This window comes from Balaenoptera borealis, assembly GCF_965194805.1.
Source record: "Balaenoptera borealis genome assembly, chromosome: 16".
Taxonomy (NCBI): domain Eukaryota; kingdom Metazoa; phylum Chordata; class Mammalia; order Artiodactyla; family Balaenopteridae; genus Balaenoptera; species Balaenoptera borealis.
The window spans coordinates 28,278,521-28,298,512 of record NC_138872.1 but is presented as its reverse complement, the minus strand read 5'-3'; the positions used below and the strand labels follow the sequence as shown (position 1 = coordinate 28,298,512).

The following is a 19,992-nucleotide window of genomic DNA, read 5'->3' as shown; positions in this document are numbered from 1 at the left end:
GCATGAGACTCCTCTGCAGGAGATCTTGGGGCTGGAGCTCCCTGTGGGGTTGGCCAGTCCTCCTTCAAGCTGCACCATGGCCTGGGGCTCCTCTTACCCAATCTCCCTGTCTCCCACCTCTCCTTTCACAGGTGTCAGACCTGCACCCTGGTCTGAAGGCACACCTCTTTTTCTTGCAGGTGTTGTCCCCAATAAATCTCCTGCACTTCCATCTCTGTTTTCAAATCTGCTTCCGAGGACCAAAATGACCAGAGAGAGAACACAGCAGCTGTCAGATTCCAGAGGCCCCCCACATGGCCTTGGGCAAGTCGTCTCTGAGTCGTGGTGTACAGAGCCGTGAAGAGTCAGTTTCAGGCTTTTCCTACCCTCTTTCCTTTGGCTCAGAAGAGGAGGGCCTGGGGAAATACACTGGAGAAACAGGCAGAGTAAGTGAAGCTTACCAGAGAAAGAGCCCCATCAGTGTGGAGTGGATCCATTTGTGGCCACTCTCCTCCTTGGAATTCATACAGAATCCATTATCGGCTCTGGACAGCAGCTCAGGGACCATCTTGTCCCATGCCCATTCAACAGACCAGAAAGCTGGAGCCCAGAAGAGGGAGCAGAGATAGCAGAGGCGAGCCTAGAATCAGTCTCCTGACTCCCAGAGCGGTGCTTCTTCCTAACACTATGGAGCGAAGCCTGCAAATGTGACGTCTGGTCCCCTCTTTACAGATATGCAGAGTGAGGTTCAGGGCAGCTCTGCCAACCACCTGGGGTTACACAGCACTGAGATTCACACCCAGACACTAGTAGCTGCCCTCCTTAGTGATGGGCCGGGCAGGGTTGAAATCTGAGGGATATCAGAGCAGACTAGGGAGGGCCGAGCCTGCAGCCCTCACCAGCTAAACCCATTATGCCAAGACTGGGACTCCTGGGGAGGCAGGCAGTGGGCCACATAGATGTCAGACCCTCCCCAGCTCCTCCGCACAGAAACCATATGGCCTTGAGCCAGTCATTTCACCCCCGTCTGTCGATCGGGCTGATAACAGAGCTTTCTCCCATGAGGTCATGGTGAGGCTTAGGTGAGTGACGAAATGTAAACAAAAAATAGTCAACAATTATCAAGTCAGGTTACTCTGTGCCAGGCACTGCTCTAAACACTTTACAGGTACATTATCATTTAATCATCACTGCAACACTGGAGATAGTTCCTATTAAAATCTCCATGTTACAGGCGAGGAAAGGGAGGCACAGAGAATCACAGAGCTGGGAAATGGCAGAGCATGGTTTTGAACTGAAAACAGGCTGATTCCAAATCCCTCTATCGAAAGCCCCTGGCAAGGCCAGCTTCTGTGAAGGGTAGATGTTTAGAACAGTGCCAGGCATTCGGAGCCACTGTTGATATAATAATAATTATTGTTGTCGTTGGGGAAATTTGCCATCGGCAATGCTATCTTCCCAGAAGTCAGAAGAATGAATATCCTGACATGTTTTACGAAACTTTATCATTTCTTCTCTTCAGAAGTAAGGGAGTCGTTAGCAAGTACTCAAGATAAATGTTTCTTGAACTGAAACATTTTATGGTCTTTAGGAAAACACAAAAAGAAGGTGGAGAAACATCCGTAGTTCCACCACCCTTCTTTCACTTTTCTGTGCATGTTTATTTTCACTTTGGTCCATAGTTGTAAACATGCTGTGAGAGATTTCAAGATTCTGCATCTTTCACTGAATATAATTCCATGAGGTCTTCCCCCATATGATAATTTTTAATGGCTGCAGAATATTCCATCCAGGGGATGTCTTCTTCACAGCCCCTCCTCACTGTCTCCAACTTGGAGGTTTTATTCCAGTCTATGATGGTACAGCAAGCATCCCTGGGAAAAAAATTCTTTCCTTATTTGATGTGACTTGGAAAAATGAATTCCTAACAGTGGACTTTCTGAACCAGTGAGCTGGTGTTGGGGGAGGTTTGGGAGACAGAAGGCCCTCCATGGTGTCCTAGTGCTGAAACCATGCCAGAAGTTGTGTATTTCATCCATGCTTAAGGACACCCGACCCCGTAGGTATTTTTGAACTTCACCTTCTGGGCTGAGGGTTTCTTCTTATCTGCTAAAGGTGCTGATACCACCTACCAGCTGGAGGTCAGAGACTTGGGATCTGATCTTCAACCTGACACTAGTGAGCTATGGGACCTTGGATACATCACCTCCATCTGTCAATTCAAGGGGGGATTACCTCTCCACCCTGCCCACCTGGTGAGGGAGAGTCCAGCCCCAGTTCTGTCCCTAAGTCACTGTGGACCCTCAGTGTCCTGTGAAGCTCTCTGGGCCCAGTTTTACCATCTCTTATGGAAGAGGTAGGAATGATAGAATCATCGAGCAGGTAGAGGAGTTGAGCTCATGGGCACCGACTTGTCTTATTTACCCCACTGGACTAGGCACCCCTAGGGGACAGAGATCCCAGTACCCAGAACAAACTCAAAAATATGACTACACTATGAATAACTATCAACAACTTCCTCTATGTGAGCAGTGAAAAGTTAATTCTCCAACCAATATGTCCACCTTTTAAGGCTGACTCTCACCCCACAGTCATTCACTCATGATTTATTGAGCACCTTCTGGGTTCTGGCCCTGTCAACTTCCTGACCTCATCTCCTCCACTCCTTGCTGTTCCTGAACTGCCCCAAGCTCATTTTTGCCTCAGAGCCTTTGAACTTGTGGAGCCTCTGCCTGAAGCACTCTTTCCCTGGCTCCTCCCATGGCTGGCTCCATCTCATCACTCACGTCTCTGCTTAGATGTCACCTCTTCCAGGTGACCCTTGCTGGCCACCCTGTCTAGGTACCAGCACTCTCCATCCCCACCCAGTTTTATGTCCCTTGAATGTCACCTCCAAGGAGACGAGGGGCTAGGACTGTCTAGGTCACCACTTATTCCATAGAACCCCACAAACATGTGTTAGATGAACCCTGGGTGCTCCAGGTGCAACTGTACATATAGAATCCACATGGAATGAGCATGTACTATATGTCAGGCACCATTCCAAGCCCTTCTGCAAACAGCAACTCTTGTAATGCTCCCAACAACCCCTGAACTAACAATTATTATTCCCATTTTATAAAATGGGAAACTGAGGCACAAAGAAGTTGAATAACTTGCCCAAGATCTCATGGCTAGTAAGTAGGGGAGCTGGGATACCCTACTGCACCCTGTAAGAGTATGCTGAGCCAAACACAGGACAGAGTCACAAAGCTCAGAGGCCAATGGGCAAGCTGGCCCTACCATGTAGGAAGTCAGGGGCACTTCACAGAGGAAGTGATGCCTCAACTATGCCCTGAGGACAAGTAGGCGTGAACTAGGGTGAAATGGAGGGTTCCTCTGAACAGAGGAACCAGTGTGGAGGCCAAGAGAGAGCAGGAAGCCTGCAAGACTAGAAGTCAGCTTGTGTGGCTGGAGTAGGGAATACTGGGTGTGCCATGAATCAGGGGGTGTGAGCACCTCAGCCCTCTGTGACTGAGGTTAAAAAAAGTCCCAGAGGGCAAAATATGGGGCAATATGGCTGAGAAGATGGGCAGGGTCCCCCAGATCATTCAGGGCCTTGGCAAGATCAGGGGCCCAAATTTCATTCCGAGGTTTCTAAGCGACACCTGAAAGACTGTGTGAGGGCCCAAAAGCCGGCGGGGGGGGGGCGGGGGGGGTCTCTGGAAATTTTTGCTGACTCACTATGGGACCTTGGGCACCTCCATGGCCTCTCTTAGCCTCCATGGGTCTTAGTCTCCCAACTGGTATTGGATGACCCAGTCCCAAAAGCACATACCCACTGCATCAGCCTGGCATCCCATAAGCAGAATGCTGTTAACCAATGAGATCTTGGCATTCCTAGAGTCTGATTCCGGGACTCTTGTGCTCTGGACATCCCATACTTGCTGAAGCCGGCCCACCAACATGGCACTTTGCCAAGCAGCCTCTCTGGTCAGGGGGTTGCATTCTACTGCTCCTTGGTCCTGCCCAGATATGGGAGCTCCCCTAGGTTTTGGCTGGATTGGGGTGGGGGTGGGGGGGTCTGCTCAGATCCTCCTGGAGACAAAGGAGCTGACCTGCGAAGAGTTCCAGCGGGAGCCCCACTCCCCCTCCCTTCCCCCCTCTCCCTTCCCAGTCCACGTGTCTCTATTGTCTGCTCCCCGCTTCAGGGAAAGACACAGCCTCGGATGTGTCAAAACCACCACCACCCCCCCCCCCCCGCCCCGGCAGCAGGGAAATTAATTACTGGACGATTTTCACTTCCTCTTGCAGCGCGCGCCTGAGCTAGGCACCGGAACAGGACTGGCTGAGCGGGGCTGGGCATCGGCATCGGGGACTTGCTCCCCCCATCAGTTCTGGAAGAAGAAAGTTAAACCCCAAACCCAACAGGGGGCTTCAGTGGGAAGCCAAGCTGGGGTGGGGGGATGACTTCCCCTAGTTAACAGCTGAGTGTCCAAACTAGCCCCTTCAAAATTGGGGGACAGGGAGAGGGCTGGAGGCAGGAGGATCGCCGCTGGCGAGCTCACGCTCTTTTCTTTGCATTCCCTTCCCTGTCCCCATGTGCCTGAACCCCGCCTGCTCAGACCACTCTACCTCCTCTCCCCTCTCTTTCTCTCTCTGTCTTGCACTTTTCTTTCCCTTTCTTTGCATCCCTGGGGTGCTTTGTTTTTGTGTATCTGGAGCTCTCTTTTTCTCCCGTGGGTGTGTGTGTTGCTACTTCTCTCCATCTCTGCCTTTCTTCTCTCTCTCTGTTTCTCTCTTGTGTCTTTTTGTCCTTATCTTGGTCTCTCTGCTCCTATTTCTACCTCTTTCAGTGTGTGTGTCTCTCTTTCTCTGTATGTCTCTGTCTTTCTCTATGTATCTCTTCTCTCTCTCTCCCCCTTGTCTCCCTCCCCCCCCTTTCTCCGTCTCTCTATATCTCTGCGCCTTTCTCACCCTCACTTTCTCCCCTCCTGCCTGCCCGCTGCTCCCTGAGCCTGGCCTGCCCCCACCGCCGCCGGTTCAGGGGAACGTGTGCGGAGCGATTGTCCTGGGGGACATTTGATGGATTAGAGCGCTGAACAGTTCCATTGCTAGGGGACCACCTGATCTCCTCCAGCCTGCGTCCCATATAAAGCCGGCAGCCGGAGTGCTGAGCACAGCTCCAGCGATCGCCTGTCTGCGCGCCGCCGCCGCCAAGCCCGAGCGGGAGCCAGAGCCAGAGCCGGGGCCGCCGCCACCGGTGCCGGCTCCGCTCGGCCGCCCGCCCGCCCGCCCGCTGGGAGCTGTCCAGTGCTGAAACCCCGCACAGCCAGCCAATCGCGCCCGGCTGGCCGCCTCCCCCCACCGGGGCCCCTCGCTAGTGCCCCCGCCGAGCCCCCTGCCAGTCGCACCATGCCCCGCTCCTTCCTGGTAAAGAAGATCAAAGGGGACGGCTTCCAGTGCAGCGGGGTGCCGGCCCCCACCTATCACCCCTTGGAGACCGCCTACGTGCTGCCTGGCGCCCGGGGGCCGCCCGAAGACAACGGTGAGTGGGACCCGGCGGGGGGGTGGGGGAGAAGAGGGCAGGGGAGTTCGGGCCCTCCCCAACTCGGGCCACGAGGAGGGGTGCGCGCGGTAGGGAACCCCGGGAGAAGATGACCCTGGCCGTGTGCGCCTCCCGGGCTTCCCAAGGGCTGGGCGGGCGGGGCAAGGGCCAGGTCCGTACAAAGGGAAAGTCGCAGGGTCGGCCCATCCCGCCATCGAGCGCCAGCCCGGACTTTGAAAGTTGTGGCCCTAGATTGGTGCCAGAGTGAGGGGTGGTGAGAGAATGGAGAGAGAGAGGTGCCCATGAAGGTCTAGTGCTGGGGGGCTAATGTATAAGGCAACCTGAGGGTCCCCTCTCCGTGGTTGAGGGAAGGAGTCTGGTTACCCGAGAGTGCTCCCTTGATGGGGAAGGTAAACCGGCCTGGACTACCAATCCCTGGGGAAATAGGGTTGGTTCCCTGGGGGTAGCTGGGGGCACCCTCTTTCCCTTCAAGCCTACTCCCCCTGGCAATGCCAGACAAGTGTTCTCGGCCCCCTCTCTCAGCAACTCTTTTGTTACCCTCAGCCGCATGCCTGCCAAAGGCTGGGCCTGTCCTGGGGACTGAGAGGAAGAGGGAATTTCTAGGAGGGGTTCCCCCAAAGTGGCTCCTGGTTTCCTGGGCTGCACTCCCTCCCCCTCCAGTTTCTCACTCCCCTCCAGAGCTAGCCCTGCTGTTTTTCGTCAGTCCCCTACCCCCAAAAACACTCTATTTCTTTTCAGAGCAAGTGCCTGTAGGGACAAGGGTTTGGGGGACAAGAGAGGTCATTCAGGCCCAGAAGGGGGTGATCTCTGGAGGGTGTGGAGAAAAATCAGAGACTGCTTCTGTGGACCCCATCCCCCATGAAGGGGATCACAAAGGGGTTCTCCTCTGATGGTCCCCACCAGGACAGGTGTCTGGAGCGGGGGCATCCCTTTGGCTGTAAGAAATCTGACATCACATGTGGCATCAGCTTTGGGGTGTGTGTGTGTGTGTGACAGAGAGAGAGAGAAGGGGAGAGGAGAGGAGAGAAAAAGGAGAGAAGAAAGGACTGAAGAAGAGGGGGGAAGCTGAGATGGCAAAGGCAGGAGGGTGGGAGCTTCTGCCTCAGGGATTTCCAAGCACTTCACCCACATTCCATCACTCTGCCAAGCCAGGTAGCAAGAGGGCGCTGGGTAAAAGTCTCTGTGACCTCATCAAGGTCAAAGAAATTAGGGAGTGATCAGGGATACAGCTACAGCCCCTCATCTCCTGGCCTCCCCCAGATCCCCAAGAGAATCAACCTCCCTTTTTCTTTGCCCACATGTCTCATATTCTACTGTCCTCTTTTCTTGACCCCAGGACCTCTTGGGGTTGAGGACTGAAGCCCAGGGATATGGCTGGGCTTATCTGAGTGCTGGCAGGACAGAGGGTGGACCTGGGGCCATGCCAGGGCTGGGGACCTGGGTAGAAATGGAAATGCCTGCAAGCCTGGGATGTGGATCCCTTGGGGAACTGACACAAAGCCCTGGGGTTCTGCCCGCTGAGTCCCCCTTGGTCCTGTCCCAGGCCAGCTGAGAAAACCTAGAGAAGCCCAGAGAATTTCTCATGCACAGCCAAAACTGCAGACTGTTCCTCAGGAGGGAGGCAGGAACGCCTTGCCTTGAATTCAGTCCAAAAAAGCTTTGAAAGGAGCCCCCGAGTGAATGGTGGGAAGCAGGGTAAGGGCAAAGCCATCAGCAGGGATGTTCTACCAGCTTTGATACCCTAGAACCATCCCTGTCCTTGGCCCTTTCCCCAAAGGGCTCCAGACCAGCTCCCTCTGGGTAATCCTGAGGCTGCCCTGATAGTCTGATATCTGGTCTGGAACTCTGGGAGGCCTGGGCTTTAGATCTCTGACTTGCTCTGTGACCTTGGGCAAGTGCCTTCCCTTCTCTGGTCCTCCGCCTCCTCAGCAGTGAAAGAGCTTGGATGGCATGATCTAAGTATCCTTCCAACTTTGACAAGCTCAGCTTCTGTGAAGGTCAAGTTTGGGTTGGGAGGCAGTGGAGATGACTAGATGAGGGTCTAAAAGAATGCAGGGGGCCATTGTCAGGGTTTCTGTAGCACTCCATTTACCATCTGATGTCTGGCTGAGGGTGGCAGAGTTTCTGAGGCCAGGCGTTTTTCTTGGCTTCAGTCTCTGCAGGCTGTCCCATGCTGAGGACAGGCACCCTGACCTGGGTGCCCTGGCAGTGTATGCAGTAAATGGTTAGTGTCGGAGACCAGGGTGTGACCCTTCAAGCTCTGGTATGGCCAGGAAACACAGGGTCTGCCTTGGTCCGTTATCGGGGGCCTCTTCCACCCCTGGGGTGTGGCCAGATTGGGAAGTGAAGGCTCCCTCACTCCATGGGTGGGTAGGGGTGCTGGAGGTCCTCAGAGAGCCTGCCGGCTCCTAGTGGTCCGTTGTCTCCGTTCTGCCGGAAATAACCTTGCTGAGCATTTGAGGGAAGTGTGAAAAATTGCTGAGCTGACGTTTTTCTCTCTCAGCGTGTGTAAGTGTGCTGGGTAAACAAGGAGAAAGAGAGGAGGGGGGGAGGTGAGGAGAGTGAGGGAGAGAAGGAGGGGGGAGGAGAAAGGAGGGAGGGAAGGGGGAGGGCCTGGGGCTGGAGATAGTTCCAGTTATTAGAAAGATCCTCTTACAAGCCATTCCTGCAGCAACGGCTGCAGGGTCAGGATGAGACTGGTGGGAGGGGAATCTGGGGAAGGAGCCTATGAATGTGGAGGTCAGGGGAACCACAGGCTCCTAACTGATGAAGATGCAGGACCCCAAATTAAAGAGTGTACCCCCAGCTCAGGGAAAGGCTGGGAGTGCTGGAGAATTCCTGGAGGACTCCTCCTCCTCCTCCTCCACCCACACACACACACACACCCCAGCAACGCTCTTCTTTGCTTTCTTACTCCCTTCCTTCTCAGCCTCCATGGGCTGGCCAGAGGGTGTGGCAGGTGCATCTGGGCTCCAGGCTCCCCCTGAATGCACAGAACCCCTAAACAGGGAAGGAGAAGCCCCACAAATGGGGAAAGTTCCAGGTCTCTCTGCAGAGCTCCCCAAAGAAGGGAGAGCAGCTCTAATTTCACCATCCTCTCCAATGCGATGCCTCTTTTCTCTCCCTCCTGCTTCTCCAACGCGATGCCTCTTTTCTCTCCCTCCTGCTTCTCCAACGCGATGCCTCTTTTCTCTCCCTCCTGCTTCTCCAACGCGATGCCTCTTTTCTCTCCCTCCTGCTTCTCCAACGCGATGCCTCTTTTCTCTCCCTCCTGCTTCTCCAACGCGATGCCTCTTTTCTCTCCCTCCTGCTTCTCCAACGCGATGCCTCTTTTCTCTCCCTCCTGCTTCTCCAACGCGATGCCTCTTTTCTCTCCCTCCTGCTTCTCCAACGCGATGCCTCTTTTCTCTCCCTCCTGCTTCTCCAACGCGATGCCTCTTTTCTCTCCCTCCTGCTTCTCCAACGCGATGCCTCTTTTCTCTCCCTCCTGCTTCTCCAACGCGATGCCTCTTTTCTCTCCCTCCTGCTTCTCCAACGCGATGCCTCTTTTCTCTCCCTCCTGCTTCTCCAACGCGATGCCTCTTTTCTCTCCCTCCTGCTCCTTCTGCTCCTCCACTGCTTTCTGCCTCCATGGAGCCTTCCCTTCCCCTCCTCTCCCCTGGGTGATTCTGAGCACAGATTCAGCCTCTCGGTGAGACGCCAACTCACATCCTCCTAACCCCCTCAGAACCTCGCCCTGCAACTCTACCAAGCCCACCCCTTCACAGGCCTAGGCCCCCATCCTGGGGAATGCTGGGGATTCAGCCATCTCAGGGTAGGCCGCTGCCCGTCCACCTGCATAGCAGTGGTCTCCATGGACCGGTGGACATCTTCACTGCCCCTGGCGCGTCTACCTCTCCTCACACCCTAACTCTGAAGTCCAGCTGGATGCCAGGTCCTCCTTCCTCTGCACCCCCACCCCATCCTGCCCCCATACTCCTTCAGAGCGCGTCTGACCCGGGCAGATGAGGGATCAATGCCAATCCAATAACACACTTGTCTGCCCTCTGCAGCTACATTAAGCCTCCCCAGCAGATGAGGAAGCGCTCCTACTTCCGCCCATAGGCTTATCTAGTTGACCACATTATACCAGCACCCGCTTCTGCTTACCCCCTCTGATGGCGCCGGGGAGTCGCTCCAGGCCAGGCCTGGGAACCTGGCTGAAAGTCCCCAATTGCCACACATCTACCCCACACTTCAGAAAGCCCATCTGGGGAGCAGGGATGCAAAAGGCTAGCCCCAATCCCTTGGCAGAGGGAGCCCAGAGATGGCTGAGGAGGTGCCCAAGGACACACAGCAGGCCCATATGAGTGTTCTGCCCCGGGCATCTTGGTCTTGGTCCAGGTCCAAGGTCAAGATCAGAGACATGTCAGAGGTCCAGGTTCAAAGTCCATGCCCAACGTCCAGTCCAATGTCCAGGTCCAATGTCCATGTCCAACCTTAAGTCTAGGACAAGGTCTGAAGTCTAGGTCCAAGGTCAATGTCCCAGGTTACAGGTCCACTCCAAAATTCAGAACAAATCCATGTCCAAGTTCAAGTTTCAATCCATGTCCGGGTCAATGTTCAGGCTCCAGGATCAGGATCCAGATCCAATTTCTAGTCCAAGGTCATGTCCAGGTCTATTCTCAAGGCTGGCTGGTTCAAGTCTTAGAGCCACCATCAGCTTTCTCTGTGGCTCTGAACTAATCTTCCCTTACCCGAGCCTCAGTTTCTCTCTTACGAAAAAAAGCAGTCAAACTTGATCTCTTTCAGCTCTGACCTTCTAGGGACCCAAAAATCTGATTTTCCTAAGAATTAGTCACTGGGAATGTGGAACAACTGGGTTCATGTGGGATACTGAATCTGGGGCCCCTGGTCCCCCTTAATGCCTGGGGTCACAAGGGGTACATGAGGGGCCCAGACTGAGCGTCCACTATTCCGACACTCTCAGTTTGTGGCTTCTGAGAGAGGATGGGAGAGTACATCAAGTCCCTACGGCAGCACAGCAATTTATACATCCCCATCTCACACACACACACACACACAAACACACACACACACACACACACACACACACAGTGGGCAAATGGCACTAAGAGCAGAGTGCTGAGGAAGGTTAGCTTCAACTGCCAGAGGCAAACCTGAGGCCAGAGAGATTACTTGCCCGAGATGACAAGGGCATAAATGGCAGACCGCATCACCCCTCCCTGGTGGGTGCTTCATCTACATGTTCCAGGGATCCCCACAGCCTGGAGGCCCTCTGGGGGGCATGCGAGACGCTGCTGAGAGAGATGAGCCCCCCAGAACTCTTGGCCTCCTTCCAGCTGTGGTCTCCCCTGGGATGGAGCGTACGCTGCCGGCCTTTGGCTAGGAAGGGAAGTTGGCATGGGCACCTTCTGGGGCACAGAGAGGGTAGGGCAGAAAAGCAGGGGGCCTGGAGAGACAATGTGCATTATGCATGACAGCCAGTCTCGAGGAGGCCCAGAAAGGGACCCAGGGACACCCTGGAGGGAGCAGGAGGCCGCTCCACCAACCAGTGCTGGGCAACTCCAGACCCTCAGCCGCCATGCCTATCCCCACAACCCCTTGAAAAACCTTTCCTATCGATTCCTACAGAGCTGTGGACCTCCCTGTGGGCCACGGGAATTGGGTCACAGTCAGGAAAAACCAGAATATGGGGGATTTCAGGAGGGAGGGATGGTGGGGAGGGGCCCTGGAATCCTCTCAACACTCCCTGGGTCTGAGTCAGTGGGCACGAGCCCCGCACCCTACAGCCCTGGTTATGTTGGGCCAGACCTCACTCTGCCCACCACTCATCTGGACTCAGGGACACCCCCCTCCCCAGTGGGCAGGTGTACCAGCTGCCAGGCCCTTGGAGGAGGTGGGTGTCATTTCTGGTCCAGTGCCCAGGGAACCGCTAACAAAGATGCTATAATAAGGGGAGGGGGAGGTACCAGCCCCTTTGCCCAGCTCTGTGAGCAGACAGGAGAAACTATTTTTATCCTGCTTTGCTGCTGACAGACCTGGCTTTCTGCTCAGCTGGCTGGAGCTGATTCTCGAGGCCCGAGGCCCTGGCACAGCAAGACACAGCTCTAAATATACTCATGCAGCAGCCCCTCCAGCCCCCCCACCTAGCAGGGCCTGGCCCTCCTCAGGAAAGTGGGCCACCTGGGAAGCTGGCCCATTACTAGGCCCCTCTCTTCTTCTGCTCATCTTGAGACAGGGAAGTGGGATTTGGGCTGGAAATTCCCTGGAGGAAGTTTGCAACACTGGGAATCTGAGAGAGACTGGGAAAAAGAACACTGGCCTGGGAGTCAGGAGGTCAGCCTAGCTCTGTTGTGAACTTGCTTTATGATCTGGTCAAGGCCCCTCTCTGGGCTTCAGCTTCTGTAGAACTAGGGCACCGGAGCAAGTAACCACCACATTCCCTTAGACACAAGCTAATGTGCATAAAGCACCAAGCAGGGTGCCTTGTACACAGTAAGTGCTCAATAAGTGTTAGTCATTACTTTTATTGATCATTTACAAAAATTTACAAGGTGCTGGTGCATTTTCTAGAAGAATAGCTTCTCCCCACCCCCAATTCCCCATCATCCCATCAGACACAGGTCAGCTGGGTGGTAGTATTTGAAGAAACCCACCACCCTTTCCTCCCACCAACTGAAAATCTTCCCTCCCCTAGCAGGTCTCCATGCCTGCTCAGGGGTTTTGGAAAAAAACAGACTTTGGAGGGTTTTGAGCCTTACTCCTCCTCCAGTGACCTTGGCAACTCCTCTCCCCTCTCTGGGCCTCTGGGCTTGGTGCAGTGCCTGGCACACGGAGAGGGCGCAGGGGTAGCTGGAAGCAGTAGGAGCAGAAGTACTTCTCAGAGATGCCCCCACCCTTATCCCAAGGGATCAGACAATTGGAAGAGACAATGTCTGCAAAGCACCCAGCACCTGATTTCTCATAAAATTCCCTTGCAGAATTTTTTTCCCTTGCAGAATTTTTTTAAAATGTATTCTGGACCTTCAGTCTAAAATATCAAGACTCTTAAGCAGGGAAGACCAAAAGTCATTCTCAGGTGACATGTACATGACATCTCTACATCTCCGAAGTGTTTCTGAGCCTTCCCTATAGTCCCACATCGCAGGAGTGGCTCTGTTCCCTATCCCTCAAATGGGGCACTGGAGCCCAGAGAGGCTTTGTGACTTGCCCATGGTCACACAGCTGGAGTATGAGTAAAAGAGCCAGGATGAGAGCCAAGTCTCTTCTGAGTCCCTGGCCCTCCCTGCCTCTATCTGGACCCAAACAAGAGAGGCCTCTCTCACCCCGTTGGCTGAGGGACAGGCAGCTCAGCCTTCTACAGTCACCTGTAAGGCAGAGGAAGGCACCCAAAACTTGTCTGAGTTCCATGCACAGAGTCAGAAGAGCATTGCCTATAGTGTCCTAAAGGATTCTCCAGGGTTGAGGTCCAGAGAGGTGAGGTGGTTTGCCCAAGGTCACACAGCAGCCTAAGATACCCATGTGTGTCCCCTTCACTCTCTAGCAGTTTAGAAGGATATCACTAGGAGATGTAGGGACAATAATAATGACAATAAAATAACAGCTTGAGAGGCTACTGTGTGCCAGGCATTGTACTAAGTATTTTACACCATTAATTCATTCAATCCTATTATGAGTTCCTTTATACAGATGTGGCACAAAAAGGTTAAATAACTTGCCCAAGGTCACATAGGTAGGGAGAGGTCTGTGGATCTGAGAATGAGGTGGAGTTGATGGGGGTTGGGGGATGGGGGACAGGACAATGGGCATCATTGAGGGGTCTATTCAGCCACGATGCAAAGAGTGTTTTTAGAGCATTCCAGTCAACCTTCTTCTGGTAGAGGCAGAGTCCAGAAAGGTTAAGCAACCTGACCAAGGTCACAAAGTAAGTTAGAACCACCTCTGCCAACATGACCACATAAATTCTCATACAACCCTCCACTCCCACCCCACAACCCATACCAAACTCCGCAGCTGCTGGCCATCATGTCTGGCCCCACAGTTCCTGTCTGGAAGGCAATTCCACATCTGTCCCTAAGCTGAGGAGGAGCCTTTGTTTGAGGCGCCCCTATTTCTACAATATATAGAGATCCCAAGCGACAAGAGAAAGGTGCTGCAGTACTGCAGGCCACCACCAGAGGGCACCACGGAAAGAGGGCCCTGCTGCAGCGAGGACTGCCCGGTCCATTGAGCTCCTACCAACGTGGGTCACCAGAATTTTTCTCACCAGACCATGAGCCAGAAATTACACATCTTGGGTGAGGAAACAGTGGCCCAGGTTGGAGCTGCAAAATGTGTCTGTGCAGACGCCGAGAAAATTGCAGCACAGAAACCCATCTGGGGAGATTTATTATTATTCATAATAACAGCCAACATGTGCCAGGCGCTGGGTTGGAATCCTGTCTCTAAGTTACTAGCTGTGCAACCTTGGGCATGTTACCTAACTACCTTATGCCTCAGTTTCCTCATCTGTAAGATGGTACCAACCTCAGAGTCATAAGGGTGGGATGCATTCATGTGTAGAGCCTTTAAATAGTATCTGACATATAAGTGCTCCAGGAGTGTTGGTTACTATTTGTTCACTTTTCACTTATTGTTTGCTTATTCACGGACTCTGTACTGCAAACTGTGTGAGTTAGGTGCTTTTATTTTCCATTTCACAGCTGGGGAAACAGAGGCACAGAGAGGTCAGTTTGTCCAAGATCACACAGCTGGGAATAGTAAAACTGGAACTCAATCCAGGTAGTCTGGTGCCAAAATTGTGCTCTTAACCAATATGCCATCCTTCCTTAATAACAGCACATGCAAGGCACTGGCCACATGATCAGTGACCCCCTCCAAATGCATTCTACACTATCCCCATACCCAGAGAAAGGAGCAGAGATGCAGGAAGAGGCACGACTTGCTCCAGGTCACCCAGCTACAGTCAGTGTCGGGAATCAAGTTGTCCCAAGACCAAGTAGACAGAATGGTCTGTGGCAGACCCTGCTGGGCCGGGGATTGAGGCTGGCCTGGCAAATCTTTTTCTCCCATTCACCACCCATTTCACAAATACTTATCAAGTGTCCACTAGCTGGGGCACTGGGGATAGGAGGTGAACAACCCAGCCACGGCCCCTTCCTCAGGGACCTCCCAGCATGTGGAAAACAAGGGGAGCAGTGCAGTGGGTTCTAACTCTTGTTCCACCACTACCACTTGAGTTAAGTGGTAGTGGTGGAACAAGTACCACTACCACTCTGAACCTGTTTCCTTACCTGTAACAGGTATTTTTGTGATGATTCAACGAGGTGATGGGAGTGAAGCACTTAGCACAGAGCCTGGCACTTAGTAAGTGCTCAGTAAATATCAGCTAGTATTATCATTATCATCAGTAATTACACCGGGAAGAAATACAGAAGGAGAAAGAGGGAGTCTGGGCATGCCCAACAGGTATTTAACTCAGTCTGAAACAATACTCCCTGAACATTTTGGGGCTTTAGTACCAGGCCTGATTCCTGGAGTGGGAGGTAGGGGTACCTCCAGACCAAAGGCAGACAGGAGGGGAAGATGGGGTGCTGAGAGGTTGAGCACCCCCCATTATAAAACTGCCACCACCAGTGCCCCTCCCTACTGAGTCCTCCACCCCCGCAATCCCCAATCATTTCTGTGTTCAGAGGGCCCTGTGTGGGCAGCTGAAGAGACAGAGGGAAAGAAAGGGTACACCATTGCTTTCCAGGTTGGGGGACAGTCTGCACACAGACTTAACCCTGTGATCATCCCAAAATGCCATATGAGAGGCAAAAGCACGAAGGCTGAATCAGGCAGGCTGTTTAAGGGGACGAAAGCTCTGAATCCAGTTCCCTGCTTACAACAGAAACTCTCCTGGGAGCCCAGGCCCCAGGCCCTTCAAGGAGGGTGCTGGGACCACACAAGGCCCAGGGAGGCAGAGACAAATCAGGGTGGCCCCTGCCCTTGGAAAGCCCCTGTCGAGTGCCCTGGGAGAGCCCTGGCCCCCTCACCCACCAGTCACTGGATCCCAAAATGGAAAGGATTTCTGGCCCAACTCTAGAGAGGAGCGAGGGGCGTGGGGGGCGGGTGGCGGGAAATGAATCTCACAGGGGGACTCCAGAAGGCTTCTAGTGGATCAGGGAGCAAAACAGGCTTGGGAGCAAGTACAAGGAAGTTCCCTTCTTGGAGCATCTATTACGTGCCACATATGTGACCTCTTTTAAATCCCCCGGCAACCCTGGGAGGTGGGTCTAACAGGATTGTGATTCTTTCATACAACATAATATTCCTTGCACACCTCCTTTGAGCCAGGCACACAGATCCCACCCGGGAAGCTCACAGCCTGGTGGGGGAAGCAGACAATTAAATAATCTTCAGTGAAGTCGCTTTTTCAAGCAAGTAAAAAGCATAATTATAATAGCTAACATTTATATAGCAATTACTGTGTGTTCTCTCTCTCTCTCAATTTCCTTATATGTAAAATGGGGATTATAACAGGATCTACTTCATAGGGTCTGTGATGATTAAATGAGTTAACATGTGTAAAGCATGGCGGCAGAGCTTGGCGCACAAGAAGTGCTTAATGCATCGTTCTTCTCATCACTTTACTCAGTCCTTCCAAAGACCCTGGGAAGGAGTGTCCGATCATAAGCTCCATTTTGCAGATGAGGAAACTGAGATTCAGGTAAGTCCTAGGACTGGAACTGGCAGAATGCTGCTGGAATAAAGAAAGCCTGGACTTTAGCGTCAGCCTGCCAAGGTTTGGATCCTGGCTCCATCAATTACTAGCTGTGGGCTTAGACTATACGCCTCAGTTTCTCTATCTGTAAAGTGGGTGCAATAATACCTTCCTTGCGTGGCCGTGAGCACTTGTCAACACAAAGCCAGTAGAACTTGACCTCACCGCGCTCCACGAGGGTGGGGTGGGGTGATTTTTATTGCGGCCCACGGAGGAAGGTTCCGAACTCGGGCAGCCTGACCCCCAGAGCACAGGTGCACGACAGCGACTGCTATTGTACAAGCAGCCGTCACTTCCCTACAGCGGCCACGGGGACGCCTCCCGGGCGCCTCACCTTCCCCGCTCCCGTCTCGCCCCCTCCAGGTTACGCCCCGCACTGCCTGCCCCCCAGCAGCTACGATGCGGACCAGAAGCCGGGCCTGGACCTGGCGCCGGCCGAGCCCGCGTACCCGCCGGCGGCGCCGGAGGAGTACAGCGACCCCGAGAGCCCGCAGTCCAGCCTGTCGGCGCGCTACTTCCGCGGGGAGGCGGCCGTGACCGACAGCTACTCCATGGACGCCTTCTTCATCTCGGACGGGCGCTCGCGGCGGCGGCGCGGCGGGGGCGGTGGGGATGCCGGGGGCGCGGGGGACGCCGGAAGCGCCGGGGTACGCGCGGGACGCGCGGGGGCGCCGGCGGGCGGTGGGCACCGGCACGCGTGCGCCGAGTGCGGCAAGACGTACGCTACGTCGTCGAACCTGAGCCGCCACAAGCAGACGCACCGCAGCCTGGACAGCCAGCTGGCGCGCAAGTGCCCGACGTGCGGCAAGGCGTACGTGTCCATGCCTGCGCTGGCCATGCACGTGCTCACGCACAACCTGCGCCACAAGTGCGGCGTGTGCGGCAAGGCCTTCTCGCGGCCCTGGCTGCTGCAGGGCCACATGCGCTCGCACACGGGCGAGAAGCCGTTCGGCTGCGCGCACTGCGGCAAGGCCTTCGCCGACCGCTCCAACCTGCGCGCGCACATGCAGACGCACTCGGCCTTCAAGCACTACCGCTGCCGCCAGTGCGACAAGACCTTCGCGCTCAAGTCCTACCTCCACAAGCACTGCGAGGCCGCCTGCGTCAAGGGGGCCGAGCCGCCCCCGCCGCCCCCCGCCGGCCTCGCCAGCTGAGCCTCCCGCCGTTCCCGGGGCCCCCCACCTGCGCCCTCAGCGTCCCCCAGCTGCGTTCCCCTGCCCACGCCCCTCGTGGGTACCCCGCTCCCAGACCGGAACTTTTCTCTCCAGCCCCTAACCCAGAACTCGCTTCCGGCACTGCCTTCCCCAGTACATCCCGACCCACATCGTCCTTACCGGCTACCAAGATTCGGACCTTGACCCCTTGTCCACGCCCTCAAGGCTCCCAACTCAGGCACCAGGTCCGCACCTTTCCCGGGCCCTAGAGCCGGAATTTTCTCCCCTCCCCCACCCCAGACTCTGCACCTCTCCCCTTCTAACTTGCAGACCTTTCCTCTCATTTCTGAGCTGAGTCTCAGACCGGTTCTCTACTGGAGCCCCCAGTGTAAGGCCTAAACCCCCCTTTGACTCACACCTGCAATGGATGCCCCATCCACACCAGGACACAGGCCTGAGGGATCTAATCTTCACTCCTCTTGGAGTCCCCACTCTGTCCCTGATCCCCTCCTCACCTTGGCCTTAGGTCCAGCCATTCACACACCACCACCACCCCACCTTCCTCATCCTCGGGGGGCCTTCTCACCCATTCCCACCCCTACTCTTTCCAGACCCCTCATTCCACTAGCAGCTCTCACCCCTCTGAGTTCACCTGACCTGGGGCAGACTTGAGGGGCAGTTCAGGGCCCTGCCCCCTAATGTAGCCCTTCTCTCACCCCAGGACAGCCTCTCCCCAGATTCTCTGAGCACTTTCCCCACCCACAGGACTACAGGTACCCCTCCTTACTCGTTGGGGTGAGGTCTGGGGCACCTCACAAATGCCCTTCTCCCCATCCGGCTGGGCCTCTCCAGTTTATTTATTTGTGTATTTATTGATTTATCTATTTATTACTCTATTTAATCTCTTGGCCTCACCAGGGATGGTCTGGCTTTCCCAGCTGGACTGGGAGGTCAGGGAGCCAAGCAAGGAGAGGGACAGCAAAGGCCATAGAGGGCTGTCTGCCACCCCAACACACCCCATTTCAGGGAGTGAGGGAGAAGCCCCACCCTCATCAGAGCCTGAACTTGCTGGGGAAGAGGGTGCGAGAATGGGAGGGATAGCCTGATGACCCTCAACTGGGGGATGGGGGACATCAAGAGGCCCAGTCATGGGGCAGGTCCCCATCCTCCTGAGCCTTCTGTTTCCACTCCAGGGAGACCGGAGGGAGGAGCCTCCTCGATGTGTTTCCTATTTATGCCTCTTCTCGAGGGACCCCAGGTTCCAGGGACCGACTGAGCCCCGGACCCGCTGGGGCCTCCGGCCCGCTCCGCTCCACGGGAGGAGCGCTCCCTCCCGGCCACGTCTATGCAACTCTCCCGGGCAGAGAGGCCGGGGCTGCCAGCTGCCCCGCATTGGCCGCCACTACCTCCCCCGCCGCGCTTTTGCATGCCCGGGCGAGGACCGAAGCACACACCTCCACGCTCGCGGACCCTGGCCCCCTCTGCTTTAAGCACACGCCTCTGCCCCATCTCTAGGCGCTCAGCTCCGGGGCAGGAGTCCCGGACTCTCCGACCCTCCCCCTCTCCCCTGAGCCGCAAAGGAGGGTGGAGGGTGGAGGCTGGAGGGGCCCCTGGAGCAGGGGCACTTCTCTAGGGCTTCTCCGCTCCAGGCCCACCCGGGGAAGCGAGGCGGCAGGGATGCGGGAAGGGAGAGGCGTTGCAGAATCAATTACGGAGGGTGTTGATCCTGTAAATAGGAACTTCCGACAGCAATAATTTTCCATGCATGCTAAGCCTTTTGGCCATATTTTGTATGAGCGCTTGGCGCTCTCCCTCCCTCCTCCTCCCCCATCTCCTACCCCAGACCCCCATCCCTTCCTCGCCTCCAGCAGTATTACCTGTAAGGCAATTCAGGGATATTAAAGGGACTTTGGCCACTCACCAGTGCCTCTAGACCTTGTGATGGGGACGGGTTTGGGGTGGGGGGCATCTGAGAGGCAGCCAGATTTTTTTCCACTCAATTTCCCTCCCTGTAGTCTGACCAGCCTGTAGCTGCCACCAGCAGTCACACAGTTCCAGGGGTCCCTTGACATCCACAAGGTCCCAGGCATCCTCAGTCCTAAACAGTCCTCAAATACTGGGGACGCAAACTGAAAGGGTTCAAGACCCAGATTAATAACATAAGGGAATGAAGCAGGTTGCCCTAAGACATTAGGGGATGGTTGTGCCTGTGACTGACAGGAAACAGCGTGTCTCACCTTAAAGAATTGCAATTCAAATTAACTGCACCTGCCAAACAAATACAACCGTGGGTCAGATTTGTCCCTTGACAGCCAGTTTACAACCCCTACATCCTTCCCCACTTCCCCTCTGCTGCTCTGGGTGAGGGGGTTCTGGCCAGCCCTAGTGGTCATACAAGCAGCAAGTGCATGCATGCAAAAAGGTTGACTTTGGCTCAGCAGGCAACATTGTCCCAAAACAATGAGCTGCCCCTAGAGCCTGTGAGTTACCTGTCACCAAAACTGTTCAGGAAGACAGTGGACAACCAGTCCATCCTCCTTGCC

The 19,992-nt window shown here is 54.9% G+C and overlaps 1 protein-coding gene and 1 long non-coding RNA gene across 2 annotated transcripts in view; one reads left to right on the top strand and one right to left on the bottom strand.

The window, feature by feature from the left end:
* LOC309613509 overlaps nucleotides 1-19,992 on the bottom strand; it is a 32,217-nt gene that overhangs the window by 5,288 nt on the left and 6,937 nt on the right. The window contains exon 2 of the long non-coding RNA XR_014235767.1: nucleotides 165-408. This is a non-coding gene — a long non-coding RNA (uncharacterized lncRNA). The remainder of the gene's footprint in view (nucleotides 1-164; nucleotides 409-19,992) is intronic.
* Nucleotides 5,374-19,369, top strand: SCRT2 (scratch family transcriptional repressor 2; the record flags this gene model as incomplete). The annotated part of the gene is made up of 2 exons (XM_082360161.1): nucleotides 5,374-5,506; nucleotides 16,659-19,369. 2 exons carry the CDS (start codon nucleotides 5,374-5,376, stop codon nucleotides 17,447-17,449), a joined length of 924 nt encoding a protein of 307 aa, XP_082216287.1. The 3' UTR covers nucleotides 17,450-19,369.